At 41.1% G+C, this 20,334-nt stretch overlaps 1 protein-coding gene across 3 annotated transcripts in view; it reads right to left on the minus strand.

Moving 5' to 3' along the window:
- The window catches only part of SCFD2 (sec1 family domain containing 2), a 206,153-nt gene that overhangs the window by 103,511 nt on the left and 82,308 nt on the right, over positions 1 to 20,334 (minus strand). For all 3 annotated transcript variants that reach the window (XM_087736208.1, XM_009474289.2, XM_087736209.1), the window contains exon 5: positions 11,274 to 11,523. In XM_087736208.1, coding sequence (XP_087592334.1) covers positions 11,274 to 11,523 — 250 coding nt within the window. The remainder of the gene's footprint in view (positions 1 to 11,273; positions 11,524 to 20,334) is intronic.

Genomic DNA, 20,334 nt, shown 5'->3' on the forward strand with positions numbered 1-20,334 from the left:
AGGGCCAGTAGCGATAGGACAAGGGGTAATGGTTTTAAACTAAAAGAGGGTAGATTCAGACTAGATATAAGGAAGAAATTTTTTACGATGAGGGTGGTGAAACACTGGAACGGGTTGCCCAGAGAGGTGGTAGATGCCCCATCCCTGGAAACATTCAGGGCCAGGCTGGATGGGGCTCTGAGCAACCTGATCTAGTTGTAGATGTCCCTGCCAGTTGCAGGGGCAATGGACTAGATGACCTTTAAAGGTCCCTTCCATCCCAAAGCATTCTGTGATTCTATGATTTTATGATTCTATGAATGTGAGCAGAGTATGGAGAAGATGGCAGAAAGGGGAAGAAGAGAAAAGATGATGAAGAAACTGAAGAATTAGATCCTTTTTCTCTGACTCCTAATTCTCATCTGTTATTAGGCAAGGCTACTGGAAGCAAGGCTCTTTCCAAATTTTTATTTTATTTTTAATTTTTATTATCTCATTTGTGGCCCCCATTCTAATAAATCTCCTTTAAGCTAACACAAGTCTCTGCCATGTCTATATATTCTCCAATTGCTCAACATCTTAAGAAAGCATAAGGAAGAAAGGCAGAATTCCTGCTGGGATCGGGGCATATCTCCGGGGCACCTCCTGGGCATATACGTGCTGATATTTGGTAAAAGCCTGGAAAAGCAGTTGTCATCTGGGTAGTTCTGCTTGGTGAACAGGCAGCAGCACTTATCCATGGCTGTAAGCATTCCCCAAAGACTGTTTTATAACTCTAAATCTACCTATCTCTCCCTCTATTTTTTTTAAAGTCTTGGGGCTACATCAATACACATGGTGTACACAGATTTGTAAAAGAAATACGCACAGACAGCACCAGAAGCAAAAGCCTGAAGAAGGAGATTTGAATAAACCAGGAACATTCACACATTATATCCATGCATTCCTCACATTAACACAAATCCATGAAAGTCAAATACATATTTGTATTGTATTTCATTAAATAAATGTGTCTAATTGACTATGACTGGCTGTTGCCACCTCTCATCAGGCAAGTATTTCCACAATAATGTTTATTTTAATGAATAAAGTGGGACATTAAAAGAGAATCAGACATCTGGTTCTAAACCAGCCTCAGCGATGCATAATGCTTTCTAAAATTGTGTAGGGCACAAACATCACTGTTATTTACACAAAACTCTCAATTAACAGAACTCCCTCAATCCAATTTTTTACAAACATTACTTTCCTTGCTTGACGAAAGGATATCCAAGAAAGAGAGGGAAAACAAAATAATCCTTGGGCTATGATCTGTGAACTTTCCTGTCTTGACAGACCACAGTCCCAGTGTCTGCAAAAGAGACCAGGAGGGTCACAGCAAAATGTAACTTGACCTGAACTTTAACCACCAGAGGTGACATTTACACAACTATAAAATTTAAAACTAAACAAGAACAAATAGGGAGAAAGGGACTATGAGAGCACCTTCTCCATGTTGATTTAAAATTCAAGACCATGAAAGATCTGCCTTTTAGGTTTATAGTAAGGGCTTGAGTACACAGGAAGAGACTTCTGAGAAAGTATTCATTTAAATAAGGTAGCGCTTTTGAACTTCTGTAGTACGTGACAATATTTAGATGCTATTGAAAGCAAAACAGTTGTGGAACTAACAACAATTCTAAGGAAGGTATTTAAATCGTTATATTAAGAAAAAGTTGTATTAGCAAGGTTGACAGATCAATGGAAATATTTAATCCTGCTTACCCCCTTACATCAGGATTGATCCATGGACCACATCATGATAGTTTGATCTGTCCCTTAAGCTTGATCTGTTGCAAGCCAGAGGAGCACTGTATATTTTCACACTGACATACACGGAAGCAGAACCTGACCATTAAAATGTAATATACGTGAAAGCAAATTATCTTGACTATAATGAATGATTGGACAAGAAAACCTCCAGAGCCAAAATCCATGAGTCTCCAAAGCTTAGGATGATGAGGGGAAAACTAGGGCATGCTGACTGGTGAGCTGCATGGGCAAGTGATGTATGTTTAAGCCATAAATTGCTGAGCTATTTATTAAATTCTAGAAATTCTTTTCAATGTGATTTTTATATTCCTAGTTCTGCTGTTGAGATGCTAAGATGACCAACACAGCAAAGGTTTTGAAAAATAAAAGCCACCAGATCCAGCACACAGCGTGGTATTTAAAACAGAAACCAAATTGAAAAGAATTATAATAGAATACTTAGAAACTCTTACAAGAAGGCACTCAAATGTAACAAAGCAAAATTTTGCAATCTACAGCAAGCACCTTAACCTTTGTGGCTGTGTGCAAAAGAAAAGCAAACCCCCAAAATCTCAGTAGATTTCTGTCATATGGTTGGTGACTACTAACAAGTCATTTTTTTTTCCCTGCCTCTTAATTTGACAGTTATTTAATTCTTCACCATTTTTGGTTTGCCAGGGTGGGTCTGCTCTGCAAAACAGCGAGAATTTACTCATAATTTTACAATATGCCAAAACTTTAAGGTTTTGCAAGGAAGTGACTTGAATGGAAAGAAGAAAAAAAGGATTTAGCCTTGCTACATACATATACTAGTACCTTTTAAAAAGTTGCCTAATTCTAAAGCAGCTTCTTTTTTCATTTTATGCTTAAAGCAAACATATATTTGATGTTAGGAGCATCTTCAAAATGCTATTGAATTTGCATGCTGAAAAAGAATACAAATCATTAATGAAAATTGCACCGTATCAGTTTCCTGTTGCAGTTGGCTGTCCTGCTAAGTTGGCAATGAGACAGCGGCCTGCAGAGCTGCAGGCATATGTCTCATGTTAAAAAAGAAAAAAAAAAGACTTCGTGTTATAAACACTTCAATGAAAATTACTATCCAGTTTGGAGCCAACTGAGACCAGGTGCTGAAGACAAAATAAACAGACAACATATGAAAGTTTAAAAAAAAATGAAAAAAAACCCAACACCACTGAACTTCCACTGGGATTGTCTTCTACCACACATTTTAACATACATCATGAAATCCAAACAAAATATCCCTGCATACGTACAAATCGGCCTGATTTTCTCACCTCTAGTACCATAGCTTAATACTGATTTTTAAGATATGCCTGATTTTTTTAAGATATACAAAAAATATACATATGCAAATTTAGATATAAATTAATCCAGAATGCTAGTACAAACACTTTGTCTCCCAAACAGTTTGCTAGAACACCCTCCATGTTTCCCAGCTGAGAAATAGCTCAGGAATCCACCCAGGGAGTGATAAAAAGCCTGAAGTCAGCGACTGCTGATGTGGCTCGCTCATCTCCCATTTGCCAACCATGGATTTTGAACAGAAATGGGAAGAAGCCTTTACAAAGGTCACAGTGGAGAGGTACTGAGGTCTTGGAGAGCTCAAGTGTCCTAAGCAGAGCTGACAAAAATTAGGACACATACGCTGCGCCTGCAGAGTCAGTGGCTAAAGCAGAGCAGGTCATTGCTTCAGTGCATACCCCATTTGTCCCCATTTTTGCAGAGAGGTCACAACAATCCTCTTGTGTGCAAATCAGACTGTTGTGCAAATCAGATTAATATCCTGGGACCCGTGAAGCGATCTTTTTTCCGCAATAGCTCTGTTACCATGAAGCAAAAGACCGAAGCGTTGCAGCAGTGGCAGCACTTCAGGGTTAATTAAACTGCAGGAGCTCCCTACGCAGCCCCTCTCGCCCAGCCAGGCAGCAGCTTTGCTCATGTCTTCCCAGTGCTCCTGGTAGGGTGAACGTCAGATCCACCATCCTCTGGGACTGCTGGACCACAAATACTTTCCACTTGATTGTGTTCGAAACACATCAAGAAAATAAGACAGATACCAGGAGGTCATCTTACACACACCCCCTGCCAGTCAGAGAGAGGGGTATTTTGGGCGTCTATAAAATCAGCTGGGGCAACAGGAAGAAAAAAACATCTCCTGAGCATCAAACTACCATTTCAGAACCAGGGAGAAAATGGTCTGCGTTTCATCTGGCTGCAGTAATAATGTCTGCACTGTGGCACGGTGAAGCTATTTAGCTCTATCAGCAAAGACTACATTTTGTCGTGCAATGGAAAAGGGGAAACTGACTCCAACTGCGCCTTATCTGCACGCCAGGCCCGGGAGGGCTCTGCGGGGCAAGGACCATCTCCTCGGTACTGGGGGAGACACAGGGAGCATGGGAGAAAGAGAAAGAAACTTTGCCGTAATCTGAGATGGCTTTCTTTTTTATCATTTGAATGAAGCCATCCCACAAGAAAGCTTTTCTTCCTCGTAATGCATCCATAGCAATGGCAGCAGCCCTGGAGTTTGCACAGCCATGCCACGCCAGCATTTACAGCTCCTCTCCAAATCACAGCAGATTTAGCTCTACAGAGACCATGCACAGTGGCATATCTGGCGCTTGCCTTCATTACAGAGCAGCAGTTATGACTTGCAGGCTACAGGAGAGAGCAGATTCCCCAAACAGCACAGCTGCTAATCATGCACATACAACAGCCTAACCTGGTGGGAAGAGGTCGTCTTCCCAGTTCAAACCGGAATGCAAAGCTGTCCTGCTAACATTAGGCATGAAAATGACCCTTTAGCACCAGGGACTAGAAGAAGCTAATCAGTATTTCAGAGAGCAGCCTGTCCGGACATTCAAAATGCTTAGCTATTTGATGTGTTGAGGTATTCCCCCACCCTCTGTAACCCGCTCTATGAACTTTTAACATAAACAGTTTAGTTTATAAACCTTCGCTCTGGTGGGGAGCTGATCCCTATCTACTAAACCTACCGGCAGCCAGACTCCCACGCACGCCTGGAATCAAGGAGCAATCCTTAAACCTGAGTCCTGTACCCCAGACCCGCAGGAGTGCCCCAGCAGGACCCAGCATTGCTAACACATTGCTCTTATTTTTTGTGCAGACAATACAAATGCCGAGCTCCTGAAGCATGAACAGCAAAATGGAAGCTCTTGAGAAGGCCCTGGAGACAGTAGAGCTTGTTAAGACTTCTCTAAATATTCAAAACAAAGAACAGAACTTTGAATTTCTCAATTTATATAATCTTTGAAAACTCAGAAGGGACAATATTTAATTTTGGTTTTTCTGTTATTTCCCTAAATGATAGCAAGAAAAAATTTGGCTGCAGCTTTATTTTATTTTGGATAAATATAGCCAGTTATAGTTCTCAGCATAAATACCTATACTACATAGAAATACCAGATTAACCCTTCTCTAATTTGTCTACATGTTGCCATTAATAATGTGTTTCGATTTTAAGAACATGTGAAAAAAGTCTCTTTGTAGTAAGTATTAAACTCTCAATAAACAGCAAAATAAAATTTAAAAAGTGCAAATGTTTTCTTCAAGTCATGACTTCTTTTTTCATCAATTCTGTTGTGAAACTCATGGAGTACTTGGAAATAAACTTTTATACAAGGGAGGGATAGAGCTAGCCTTTCACTGAACTAGTGGAAACTTTATTAACTTTATAGAAAATACTCTTGATAAAAGGTCGGAAAATTTAAAATCGCTCAGGATTTACTCTTGGATTTTATGGTTTTAAACAACAGTAATTTCACAATATTTTCCTGAACTGCATGAATGTGTGGGGGGAAAAAAGAAATCACCAGCAGATACCTGAGCTACACCTCCACTGTGAAGCTGGGGAAACCCTCCCCTACACAAGGCGGGTGGTACATTCAATCAAATCTAAAGAGCCTACATTATAACCACAGCCAAGGACCTAATTTCCTACCTACCTACCCATAATATAACCAGGTTTGGGAAATCATTGCTTCAAACCAGCAGTGAAGCCAAGACCACAGCCAAATAAAAGCGAGTGTGTCCATCCTCTGAAGGAACTGGCCGTCCCTGTCTAGGAACATAAATGTTTATTGCAAAAGCAGGACTGATTTCAGGATTCATGATACTTAGGCCATGCTAGCAGTAAGGTAATGATACCTTCATTAATGTGTAACCTCATTAATGTGCTACATCTCCTCCAAGAATCATGTGCTGAGGACAATCAGAAGCAGCCAAGACACCGTGTGTCTAACCCAATATGGCAATGCCTACACTTCAACACACAGAATTTAAAAAAAAGCAAGAAAAAAGTCCAGAAATCCACTTTATGATTGAAAATTTCAGTTTTTAGAGGCTGATAAACAGCAGTTCCTGGCACAAGAGGGTTCCTGCTGCACCTATGGTTGAGAGGGTGCAACTGATACCTACAGCCGCACCAGCTGAGAGTTATTGCACGTGGGCAGCGTAGCTGGCTGGCCTGCCGCCCGGCTGGCCTGCTGGCCTCCAGAGCACACCACGAAAGGCAGATCTGCTCTACAAAGCTCCCACAGAGATTTGCAGATGAAAAAGAGAACAGCACAGCTGAAAAAATAGATTTTTAATTGCTTTGCGGCTCTATTAGCATTACTTTTGCATGTTTGTAGCTGTACACAGCTCTACATCGACATTTACAAAACTAGATGAACAGATAAGATGATAAAATAAATACAATATTTTAAAGCTTTTCTTTTTTTTTTTTTTTTTTAAAAACAGCTGCCAAAAAGACACCTACCCCCAAATGCCCTCAAACCCAGCATTCTGTTGAAAAGCATCGTTTTCCATTATGTTTTGGTCTATTCTGTTTCCCCTCCAATTTGTAACATTCTGCTGGAAACAGTGATGAAGAACATATGTCTGCGGTAAATTACACCCAGGAGAAATCCTGGAACCGTTACATTCAGTTTTATTACTCAAGGCATTAAGATAGTCCACCACAGCACGTATTATTTAACAGTTCCATCAAACACAACACCACTAATATACGTTTATATTATTATGCATGCAAAAAAATCATATCATATTTCTTAAATCTCATTGGGTGATTAACATGTTGCAGTTTCGTTTTAACTAACAGTTCCAGAATATTTTTAGGGCTTCAGTGAAACAAGGTGTTACATAAATACAGAATGTTATCGTACAAATATTTTGGAAAACATATGTTCAGGCAACAATAAGGTTGAGAAGCCTAACACTCAACAGCCAGGAAATTGCGAGTGCTTACACTTCTTTCACAATATAAGCTTACGCAAGTGCTGCATCTTAACATATTCTGCAGAGGGCTGTAATCATCTAGGCTACATCAGGGAAATCCAGTGTGGGCAACTGGATGGATAGACTAACATCTCCAAGAATCCCTTTCTTTTCCACTGCTGCAAATACTAATCCAGTTTCACTAGGTAACACCAAAAACCAGACACAGCATAAATACCCCCTGTGCACTGATGAGCTGCATCTTTTGGGGGAGGTTTGCACTAGTTCTGCGAGGCGGTCACATCACGGGAGACTTCCTACAGGCATAGACTCAGGGAAGCATAAGTAAGTTTACATTTAACAAGTTTAACAGGAATAAAAGACACCTCGTACAAACCCGGCTATTACTTCGACTGATGACTTGACCTCAAAAGTCAAGTTTTCTAAAGTTTTACAAGGGCTTTGCGTTTTATTTCTCAAGTGACTCCGTGGGAACAACAAATAAAAACCAACAAAAATGTATAGCTGTCAAGATTGCACACCTTCCACGCTTTGCAGAGAAGAGGAAAGCAAAAGGCTTAGGCAGCAGTTCAGAGCAACAGCTGAGATACGGCTTTTAATTTCAGCTTAAATCAATCAAACAGCCTTAGTACCGTGTTTGGTCCAAACTAAACCCAAAACACCAGGCACCAACTGTATCGGGAAGCAGAGCCCAAACTCCTCTCTGTTCAAAGAAATGTAATCACTAATACCTGAAAATGTAATTTAATGCTTTTCTTCTTCAGATCCCAAAATGAGTCACACAAAGCTGAGAGTGCCAGTCCACTTCATGAACTGCAAACTGAGACCCAGAGAAAATAACTTGCTGAATATCATATAAAGTCTCACTTACTTTATTAGTACTTATTCACCATGTGTAAGAATAACTGAAGCTATATTTTTCTGTTTCTCTGTGGTGTTCAGTCCACACACGGAATGCAGCCATGGCTCACAGAAAATACACTATATAATCACGAAATCGAAGACTGTGCTACAATGCACACGGGAGTCAAATGATGGTTGCACGGGAAACTGAGTTACTGGCATTTCTCAACTTTGAAGTGCTTGGCTTTGCAGTCTACATAGTGTTACTTCTGTATGCCTCTTTAAAGGCAACTATGAATTTTGCTGTCTGTTGCTACAACCAAAACTCTCCAATTGTGCATCGCTAGCAGGGTTTGAAACTTAAACGTGCAGCTCTGCAGGTTAAGCTCCTTAGTTAGAGCAGATTTACTGCAGAATGGATATTGAATATTCAGGAACTCGGGTCCCACATGGGAACCTGGAGGAGAGGAGTGAGCCAGCAGGCACTGTTTTGAATCTACCCAGTAACTGGCTTACTTTTTTCCCCTGACATGTCCAATTTAACATTCTTCCTGTCATTTACCTTGATGGAAAACTCAAAATAAAAGACCGTGAACATTTTGCTTTGTTCTGATCACGAATGCAAAATTCCAAGAATTACTGAAATTGATTTTAGTCTAATTAACTTTTGTGGCCATTTAAGAGCAGAAACGGTTTGCTCTTGTTTCTGACAGAGTAAAATGAGGGCAGAACGCTGTAGGTCTGGACCACAGCCTGTCCAGACCTGTGGCTCTTGCTAACTTGCAGAGCTGGGCTGACCTTATAAAAACAGGCGAACCTGTACCTGCTCAAAGGAATAGCTGGTCTGTAGTTCACAGCGTGTTCCGCTGGAAGCAGAAGATGTCTCAGCATTATATCCGCTATTGTACCGTAAGGGGAAACAGGCACTGCCATCTATTCCCCAACTTTCAGCCCTGCTACAAAGAAAGTACTCTGCTGTGCCTTTAAAAGAAAGCTTGCAGGTGCTCGTACTGTTTTGACTTGCTTTGCCTCTCAAGCAGCGAGCAAGGTACCCAAGATTCAGAGGGAAGCAGGATGTAGAACACAGGCCTGGCAAAACACAGGTCAAGGAAGAGTAGGTCTAAGGCTGCCCATGTTTTCTCAGTCTTCCCAATTCAACTGTACTGCAAATATAGCAAATTACAAATTCAGCAAATTCCACTAATGCTGAGAAAGCAATCTGTTGGATGAATAAAGGCTTGAAAACTACCTAAGGGGCATTCCTAGAAATTCCGTTTTATACTTTCCTCCCATGACAATCCTTATTTTTGGTCATGACAATAAGTTTTAATATTTTTTTCCCTCTTTTATGACTAAGTCAAAAGAACTGTCGTTCTAAATATAATGTGAAAACAAAGAATGCCAATGAACCAAAAAAGTATGCAAGAAAGGGGAAATACTATCACATACTTGTGCAGAAAGCACAAACATGGTTGTGCTAAACAGACAGACACAGAAATAGAAGGATGCAAGGACTCTGGCTTTGTGTTATGCAATTAACTTCATAACATAATAATGATGTGCTTGGTCTAAAACTACCTGTACTGGGTCTGGCTGGGAGGGAGTTAACTTTCTTCATAGCAGCTTGTACGGTGCTGTGTTTTGGATTTGTGGCTAAACTCGCCTTGATAACACACGAATGCTTTGGCTGCTGCTGAACAGTGCTTGCACAGTGTCAAGGCCTTCTCTTTTTCATAGTCAGATGGCCCACATTACAGAGCGAATACTTATGCCTAAGGAGATGAATGCTGTACTTCAGACAGCCACCATGCTTCTCTTAGGCCGCCCACTATGTAAAAAGACAGAAGTAATTTTATTTCATAAACTGAAGAATCTTTGTACTGAAACATTCATTAACCTGTCCATCTGCCCAGAAGTTGAGAGCAAACACCCAGATATTCACTTTTAGTCAGGAAACATGCACACTGGAAATCAAGCATAGATGTATATTCGTAGAAACTACAGAATTATTGACAGGTTACGGAACATAATTTTGATCTCCATCTGTCCTTGCAACTACATAACCTGAGAGCACAGAGAGCAACAAGGGAAGCATCTATGTACGCAGGAATGCAGCTTCTCTTTGGTACTCAACTGAAGTTGTAGAGACTTCAAATCTTCCCATGCTTACATTAGGCACAATGAAGGGAAACTCATAAAACTGTGATCTAAAACACTGTCAATCACAGGAGAAAAGGCAAAATATGAAAATGGAGGTTTAGAAATGACTGCACCGTATCCAGTAGAAGACACCACTGAAATTGTGAGGGAAGCACCATATAGTGGGCAAGGTGTGCAGTACATATTGAAAAACAGGAGAGCAGAAGTCTACAAGAAGCGTGGAACACTGCAGGCACCATGGCCACAGGTATTAACATAACAGCACAGTGCAAATATGACTGAACATGCCTATTTCTAGAGTAAGAGTCTTTTAACCATTAAACTATTTTACACTCAAAGCAACAGCAGACTGGTCAGACCACATCAGTATTTTGAAGCAGAAGCATCCACAGGGAATAATACCAGAATAAACAACAGCAGGATTACTCCCCTGCGCTTGAGACTCCCCACTTAGGCCCATTCTTAGTAAAGGCTTTCAACTGTAAGCTCCTCACAACATTTTGATTTATGTTCATATGCTCCCTACCTCAAAGGTGACCTGGTCAACGACCTGCTCTCTATTAGTAAATATTGAGAAAAGTGACAGCAGGAAGCAAGATCCCTTCTGCTGTTCAGATATGCCACCCTCGAGCCATAGCTTATTCATTTTAATGAATGTTTTTTAACAATTATTTTTTTCTAAAATGTGACACTGGCGGCAAGAGGTTAGGGCTTTTCTACTCTATGAGTGCTCATCTAAAAAAAGGCTTAGCATGCTATTTTTAAAGGCTAATGTTCATGTCGTTTCAGCAAAAAGCTCAATGTTGGTTTTAGACACATTTCTTGTTTTATGCCAGACAGGCCAGCTCCTCATATTCACAAAGCAACTGTGGTTCACTGAACATGTTTTCAGGATTAATTTTGACTTCCCAGGGTCAACTTCACACTGATCAATGAAAGAAATTGTGGAAAAGATTACCTTACGAAAACACACAAACTTAGCCAACCTTTAACAAAAAGAACAACTTGAAGAGCTTTCATCAGACTCAGCACTATTCAAGGACAGCCTGTCAGCATTTGGCATATATGAACATGGGAGATGGAACAAATCTACAGGAAATCCTTGTGCTTACTCACGTACCCTCATCACCACAGACGAGCCAAGCTGCTTTTATATGTTTCTCCCAGTTCTCGCGTTCACAGCCATCCAATTTCTCACCACACAAGCAGAATCTTACCTGTTATTTTCTGCAGCACAGGAGATGGCTGTGGCTCATCACAAATGGCCTTGACTAGGGCCTTTTTCACCTCTTCTTCAGCTGTGTCCAGCTCTTTTCCACTTTTGATTTCTCCAACCACAGAATACATGTATACCAGCAAGACGAGGAAGTCCTCGCAGGTATAATCATCTTTCATCCTCTCATTGTAAGACTTGATCATTGGCAATAACTGGTTCAAAACACTGGGCATTTCTGTCTCGCCAATAGTCTGAAAAACAGAAGGAAGATCATGTCAGATTGATGCCATAGTGCTTATCAGACATCAGATATACTCTTGCCTGCATCTGCAAGTTATTATTTCTCATCATAGCAGTGCTCATTTAATGAAACATGGTTCAATATTTGCATTCTTATTTGTCAGCACATTGTCCTGTGATTTATTTGCTGCTCAGATAGCAAATTTATTAGTTTCCTACAAGTTTTTTCCTAGGCACTCATGATAGCAGCCTTCTAACACTTGAAAAGCTTGATGATTAGATCTTTTCCATGTACCAGTAATATGAGAGGATGGGAGCATCAGTCTTGGCAGTATGGGTAAAAATGGTACAAAACACAAGGTCAAACACTTCCTCTAAATTCTGGTCCTCCTCCTCGGGCCTGATTTTGTACTTGAGCAGGGAGTTCAAAGCCCAGCTCCCATTGACTTCAATTGCTATTGCGAGCTCTCAGCACATCTGCAAACCTGACCCTATGCTTTCAGGTCAGAAACCCAGAAAATTAGAAACAGAGAGAACCACCTGTGAAGTGTGTGGTTTAAGTGACCGGCGTGGTTTCCTAGAGGAGCTGTACAACAGGGGCAAGGACAGGGCAGCAATCACCTGCCTGGCACGTGCCCTGACCCTCTTGTCCCTCTGCCTCCTTCACAGCACACTCGCCAGCTTCTCAAGCCATGTAACAGGGGTCTTCCACACTGAAAAAGCCTTCTTTGCTAGGCAGGTCAGGCTCTTTCCCACAGCTCATCCATGCCACGAGGTAAGGCAAAGACCACGTGGAAGTGGGGAGAACTATGTGACTGTGAGGCTGAAAGACGATCATAATATGTATATGAGGAGGGGAAGGCTGGCAGAGAAAAGGAGAGGGAAACCGAGAGTATGCTGGGATGTCCTAGGTCCTCAGTACTGAAATCGCACTTGTGTCTTCTCATCTCTGTGGCAGAGGTGTCCGTACAGCTTTCCTGTGGTTGTAAAAAGGAGACTTCAGACATGAACCCTGTGAAGTGCCACGCTGACATCCGCACCATGTTAACACCAGGGCTGGGGATTAGATCCACCATGCGGGTCCCTGCCACTCAGGACAGCGGAGTGACTAATCGTAGCGGCAAACTGCCACCCTCCCTGCACACACACACCTGCACGTGAAATCTCCACACACTAGTTTTGTGCTGTGGGTTAGTCTGCAGCTCAGCAGTGGGATCAAGCGAGAAGCGGGGCCAGTGCAAGGCAAGCAGGGGGAGCACGCCGCTTCTGCGCGGGGAGGGAGGTGCGGGAGGAGAGGAGCACGGCCTTCCCCACTTGACGGTGGTGATCAGTCGGATCCATCCAAGAGGTCTCCTGCAACGCCACCCTCAGTACCCTGCCCCTTGCCCTGTGATTCCCAAACAGCCCCCTGTGAAAACCTGTGGGTCAGTCCACAGTGTGCACTGAAACACTGAATCTCCTACAGTCCAATGAGTCAAGCCTGCAAACATTTATTCTTGGTTGTTACTACAGTAACTTCAAACAGACTAGTCATGGTAAATAGGCATCACAGCCAATAAGATACCCTAGATTCAGAATACGTAAATAAAATACAAAACAAACACACCAGAAAGAGACACAGGTTTATACAACAAAATCATGCAATTACGTTTATCACTGCTTTTAACTGTGTTAATTTAGTTCTGAGCTCTTCTGACAACTGAGTAGTTTTTTCTGAAACCTGAGCAGGGATTTCAGAGTCTAACTTTAGTAACACAGAAACTGTAAGTTTCATCTCCCTGCGTCCTCCGTACAACACTTCAGGGGGTCCTGGCTTTGGTTTTATTTTGTTTTAGTTGTTCTTTGACAATCTCGGAAACACTAACAAGCATCTGATGAACTGTAATTTTTATACCTACACGAATCCACTACAGATCGTGCTCATAAAGCAAGCATGAATTTTTCAAGCTCTCAAGAAACCTTTTTCCAGCCTGTGCTATAGGAAACAACACTTCTGTGGACTTTGGGCCCCACCCTGCTCCTGACATACCAGTTTTGCCATGGACCCATCTTTCAAGGGATTTTAATGTGGTCAGATGTTATGTTCCTATTCGAATACATACCTTAGGGAAGAATTTTCTAACTACTCACATGCTAAACCTAACAGTAAGTGCACACTGTGGACTTCAAGCAGTAAATTGCAAAGCTACAGTGGTCAAAAGCATTTGGGAGCCAAAAAGGAACATTTAGAAATCTGGGAGGGGCTGGCACCCTGTGTGTGTTTGGGCAGGGAGCGTTAAATCACATGGACAGCAAGTCCCAGGCGCTGCTCCGCTTGGGAAGCAAGTCTACGGTGTCTGGCGCCGGTCTGGCACACGCTGGCAGCTGGGCCGCCCTCGAGACAAGGCAGTCAGTTCCCAAATTTCTACTGAGCCCTGCCTCAGTTCAGTATTACCTGCTCTTTTCTTGAAAAGTGACACAAACAAATTCTCATCTGTACGCCAGTACAACAAATATCAGATCATCTGGATCCTAACATGGAAAAAGACAAAACTTCAAGGAATTCCGAGGTATGCAGCTACCGGGAGGAAGCCACGGGCAACAAACAAAAGCCTCATCATTCCTAAAAATCTAAGAACTGAAGATTAACCTACGTGTGGAGTTACTCTGGAACAGATGACAAACTTCAGTCTACATTAATCTGAATTCACTTTTAAGGAGAGGCAAGCCCTATGCCACATATTATTGAACATCATCTGTCATCTACTGGTACATCATCTATTCCCCCCTCCCCTCCCAACATGCAAACTCTCTACTTCACCCCATCTCTAAATATCTCATAGCATGCTCCTACAACATCAAAGATGAGGTCTTGAAAAGGCTCTATTTTGCATGCACAAATTATCCAAATGCATGGAGCACTGAGGATGCACAAGGTCATATAAAAGAGTAGGGTCAACAGCTCCTGCTTGAGGATAGTAGCTCCTGACAGTACACGTGTACAGCATCTCTGGCAAACTTCCAAACATACATGACTAAAAAAATTTGGTCTAAACTTTCAGGATGATTTACCGAAGGGCGGGCTAAAACTCAACAACTTAAAGCAACAATTGCCACCTCTTATCTTCAAAGTAAAAATGAAGGAGAAAAAAAAAAAATTAAAGAGCTATAATAAACCGTTAACTTCAGAACGCACATAGGGTCTTTCTAGGGTATGAACTTCTCTGGAATGTTTTTCCCTTATCTCTTGGGAAATGGCACTACAGAGGACTTCAAATGCAACTGCCAAGTTTCAGAGGCTATTTTGTCCAAACAGGCCAGTTGGACTGGAGTGTGCATGAAAAAAAAAAGGGACTCGCAGCCTCACTGCAGAGCACGACTCCACAGGGAGCTGGGAAATTTGCCTCAAACAAAATCCACTTGGCAGATTGTCATTATCTGGCCACCTCCGATGATTTAGGGGCTCCCTGCACCGCCTACCAATCAATCAATTACCCTGATTGAACAACCCTAAAACACAAGTTTTAAAAATGTAACTACCCATGACCCAAATTTCCTGCTGGTTATGTTGGCCTCAGGTTAGCCCCATTTGTCTATCATCAAGGGAGCCAATAAAAATAATAAAACCAGGTCAATTCTGAGCTTTCTAAAGGCTGTATAAAAACATTAACGCTGCTTAATGCAGAGCCAGCTAAGGCCCAAGCTCTAACGCCTTCTTGCTCAGTTGCATTGTTTGGACATTTTAACGCTATAATCATATATTCTTCAGAATCCAGGAAGAGTTTGTGATAGATTTTTACTGTTTTCCATCTCTTTCCTCCACCCTCCTTAGTTATTTATTTTTATAACTTAAGCTGTGTAATAATTTACTGTCCCTAAGGGTAAATGAACTGACGTCAATTTGCTGATTTTTGCAAAAGGCCCGAGTTTTGGCAGATGAGACGATAGTGAAGACAGTACAAAAATCATTTTTTCAGTTTTTAAACACTGAACATGATATTGTGCTTCAAAAGTGACATTTAAAATGTGATTTAAAGGATCTACAGGAATTAAGAGGAAATGTAATAAACCCAAGAAAAAACGTTTTGCATTTCTGTGAAAGGCATTATTTTCAGTATTAAATAAACCTGCAAGAATCTAAAGCCATATGTATCATTAGACAACTTTTACACAATAGACAACAGAGTGTGCTGGGGAGGAAGAGAAGAGGAGGGTCAGAGTTTACTTGAATTAACACGTGTCCTTGACAAAATTGAGAAGAGAACCGAGCACTCTAATCCCTGCGCTTCCAGCCCACTGTCCTCAACACATCATTAAAAATATTAAAGCAAAAATCAACTTCAAGCAAGTGGAATTTATTTTCTTTTAAAATCCAGGAGGAAGAAGGAGATAAATCTTAAGAGACTACTTCACTATGTAAATATTCTAGCGGCTTTCCGTTTAGGAAGCAAAACATGTTTAATTCCTTCAGAGGTCGCATGAGTTAACAGAACATTTTTGGAATGGGAACCACACAGCTTTACAACAGCAAGGAATTTTACTGGGGAAAAACAAAACTAAAAAACAACCCCAAAACCCAGCTGCAGGTAAAATCAGCAGAAGGATCAGTGGAAACTCACAAGCCCTTGGTTCATTTGCTGCCCCGTGCTCCTGGGCTGCCCTATTTAATAGAAGCTCCTTTTATTGATAACTTAGGTGGGAAAAGAGGCTCATGAGTTGTGGGATAAGCAGCTTTCCAACGTTGCTCTATCTGATTTGTCGTGTTTACCCGGGTTTGACATTTTGTGTTTCATGACTTTGCCACACAGCGTAGTAGCTTTCCCACTATCTAGATGAAGGCAGAATATTCTAGCTGCTAAAAGTGACAATGGTACCAAGGGAGGACCTAATGCGTATACAAACCCAGCTCAGATCCTTCAACAGCAACAGATCTCTGCAGCAGTAATCATCTTAGCAAAAATGAGAGACACTGCCAAGCTAAGGAGGAGTCTTAGCTGCCTGCAGTGCTCAGCTGCCCATAAATCAAATGCTGCAGTTCAGTTACTTGCTGTTTTACACTGTTTGGCCACCTGAGATTTGGGGTTGATTGCACGTAACTTCCATATGGGTGAGAAAATGTCTGTACTCCCTACTCCCAGCAAAACAATAATTTAATGTATTTTGTTTTCATAAAATGGCCTATGGGTGACTAGTGGATCTTACCATGTAAATTATGTTTTTCCACACGAAGCTCTAGAAATCATTATAATTCCCGACTTAGGTAGGTTTTGATAAGAATACATCTTCTCTTTGTCTTCTCTTTAAATATCTGTAGGGTATGACTGAAGAATAACTAACCCAAAACACAACACAAAAAACGAAGGTCTTCAACGTACTACACTCTCGCCATTAGAAAACCCCTCAGTCTGTCAGCGTCAAAATATACAGCATCCAATTATTCAGGCAGGCTATTTAAGAAGAGGATGAAATCATTTTGATAACTGAAGTCCACCGTCTGTACACTTCCTTTTGCAGGAAGTGAGTTTGGATGCCAGAAAAGTTTTAGTCTCAAACTTATATTTCCATCTGGGGAGGGTTGACAAAGCCTCGCCTTGCAAGGAGCAAACTTCAGCTTTAGGGGAAAGCGGATGAAGCGTCCAGCAAACTCACAGCAACTTGAGAGTGGAGCTGTGAGATGCTGGCAGTAAATGGCCGCTTCCGGTAAAAAAAAGCGTAGGTCATTAAAGATAAGGAGAAAGACCACATTCTCTTTAGTTGAGGGCCAAATCAGGTTTATGACTTGCCCTTGCCAATACCAAAAGACTTGCATCTTCCTCTTTTCAATGGCAGTGTCTGTCTATTCCCTTGATAGATGATACAGAAATCCACCAAGAATACGTGGATAAAGAAAACAGCAGAGGAAGATGAGAACTAAAGTGCTAGCGAGAGACACAGGACACAGTAAAAGCATCTAGGACCTCTCTCCTCTGTCATTACTCTTAATGACTCCTCTGTCTTTAATGAAATATCCCTACAGAGCCAGTTCTATCTCCTGTCCCCTTTTCTGCATTTATCACCCACTCTGAGCATTGCCCCAGGGTCTATATTCTCAAAACTGCAGAGACAATTTCCAGGCAGCCCTTGTAGACAGAGTCCTAAAATCGACCATAAACACATAAAAAGCAAATAAAAGAAAACGAGTAAGCTTTTTAAAAGCTATTTTTAACCTGGCTCATGCTGTCAAAGACACAGATTCACATTCATCCTATGTGCAAGCTCTCCTTGCCTTCATCCTTGCCTTCTGCCCACCACAGCAGCCTCTTCCTTCTGCGCCTGCTGAAGTGTTTCTGTGACTCTGCATTAAAAGAAATGGTTTTACCCAGACTGATTCTCTGCTCGGGTTTACTGCTTGGCCACAGAAACACTTACACTAGCCATGAAGGCCAAGGACTGGACTGCTTCCTTATGCAACAGCACTGGCTTGAAGCCTATGTGAACTAGAGTTTAAGGCTGCCAAGAGATATAAAAGAAAATTATATAAATAATCACCTGCTCTTTGGATGACTTCTTCAATACACTCTCATATGGGCAGATTCTTAATTGGTGTCTATCAGGCAAGACTACAGGCATCAACAGTCCTTTGCCAATTTATACCTGCTGGTTAGCACTTACTGCAAAACACAGTGACGAGTCAAAGGCAAAAAAAATTAACTTACAACATAAAGCTTTTAAAAAGCACAACATCTGTGAGCTCTTCTGGTCAGAGATTTTTTTTTTTTAACACGTGTCTTGCATAATTCCAAAAACACACCACTGACACTTAACAGCTAATATGTGATAACAACAAAAATATTTAAAACAAGCTGTTCAAGCCCTATCATTTAAAAAAACAAAACAAAAGCAAAGCCCAGGACAGTTCTTTCAGCCAATAACTCCCTAGCCCATGATCATGACCTAAGCAATTGGATTCCACCTATATGCCACAGCCAAAGAAGTATATTCCAATATTTTTGTTTAACCTAACTTCCTTAGGACATAAAAAGGAATTACATTTTGAAAAACATAATTAAGATTTCCTCTTATCACCTTTCTCCTGTCTTTACTGAGCACCACGGTTGTTTGACAGCAATTTTCCCATTTTCAATCATCTTGCAACTTCTTCAGTTATTTTTGTTTCTTGTGTTACAAGGGGCAGATTCAGTTACTATGTCAGAACTGCAAGACTTATACATACATTTTGAGAAAATTTAAATGCCATCACAAAAGCTTCTAATAAACCCACTGATATCTAATCTTCCACAGTACAGAAATCACCTCATCCCAGTGAGTTATGCTGTCTGGCAATGTATCATTACATCATACAGTCCAGTTTTTCCCTCTCTCTTTGGAAACCATCTAAGTGTACAGCTGTGTTAAGATATTTTAATGGGTTCATGGGGGCTCAGCAGCAACAGGATACTGAAAAAAGGATATTTAATAAGTCTGGATTTTATTAGACAAAGCTCTGCAAGGATAAGGACAATTTTACTTAAATCACCACATGTCTGACATGAGAGACTCACTCATCAGCAAGTTAAAAAGGGAGTACTTCCAACCTACTCAGTCAAAAGCTTTTAGCTGTGATGGCTTCTACAGACATGCTTGGTAAATACATGAATCAGCACGGCAAAAATGGTGTCAGAAGAATGAAAAAGCAGTATGTGCACAGTCAATATAAAACATGTATCAGAGAAAGATCTTATGTGTGGGTTTGGGGTTTTTTTGAGGTTGTTTGTTTGTTTGTTTTGTTTGTTTTTATAAGCCCTGGAATATTGGGAAAACGGCCAGAAGGTGGTAGGGGTTCAATACTGAGAAAAGGGCACGGAGATAACAGTATCTGAGGAGGTTAAAACTCACATTGGCTTTGAGGAGAACAATTGGAAAGCGTTCAATCACTACAAAGCAAAGGATAAGAATCCACAGGGACAGAAAACAAATAAAAGGGGTATAAATCAAGCAAAATATAGTACAACCAAATCAGTCATTCAATAGTGCAGACCACATCTGCAGAAGGAGGGGATTCTATCCCGGGAGATGGTTACTGAAAAAGATTTGAGAGATGCTCTGGACAAAGAAAAGGACATGAATCCCTGCTTAGATCACTAGCTATAACCCTTCAGGTTTGAAAAACAGATGACCCAGAGGGGATAAAAGGTCTAAAAAATCATGAGTGGACTAGAGAAGGCAGGTAGGGATTAACTGCTCACTCTCTGTCCCAACACAAGAACTAAGGGGCAATAAAGAAAGCTGGTAAGAGCCCGTTTACAAAGCAAACGGAGGTAGTTCTTCATGTAATTTGCTCAGATGTGGAACTCCTGGCCAAAGGTTGTTGTGCTGCTAAATTCTTACTTGGGTTCACAAAGATGATGGGAAAACTCACCGGGGAAAAAATTTCCACCAAATATTAGTGAATACACAGAAACCACATCTGTTCCAGAACTCAAAATGGTCAGAGCTGGGAGAGTATCATATAACCTTGTCCTTTTCTCTTAATCTTCTGTAGGCAGCTGCTTTTTAGTATGTTTAGAAAAAGCAAACTAACTCAGCTACATTTTTGATCTGATCCAGAATGGACATATTTACCTCAAAGCCACAGCAAAAGGACCAATATAACTACAAAATACAGTATCCAGGGAAAGAAGTAGGGGAGCAGGTTTATTACAGTATGTGCCACTGTCAGGATTAATTCTAATATATCGTGCTCAGTTCCAGTGTCCACATTTCTAAGCAGCTGTGGAAAACTAGAGATAATGGTGGAGAGAGAGAGTTAGAAAACTAAAAGAGTAAATCTCTTCAGAGTGAGAGACAGTTGGCTTATCAAAAGG

The sequence above is a fragment of the Nipponia nippon genome, unplaced genomic scaffold, assembly GCF_047370975.1.
Source record: "Nipponia nippon isolate SJK-2023a ecotype South Korea unplaced genomic scaffold, ASM4737097v1 scaffold_6, whole genome shotgun sequence".
NCBI classification, from domain to species: Eukaryota; Metazoa; Chordata; class Aves; order Pelecaniformes; family Threskiornithidae; genus Nipponia; species Nipponia nippon.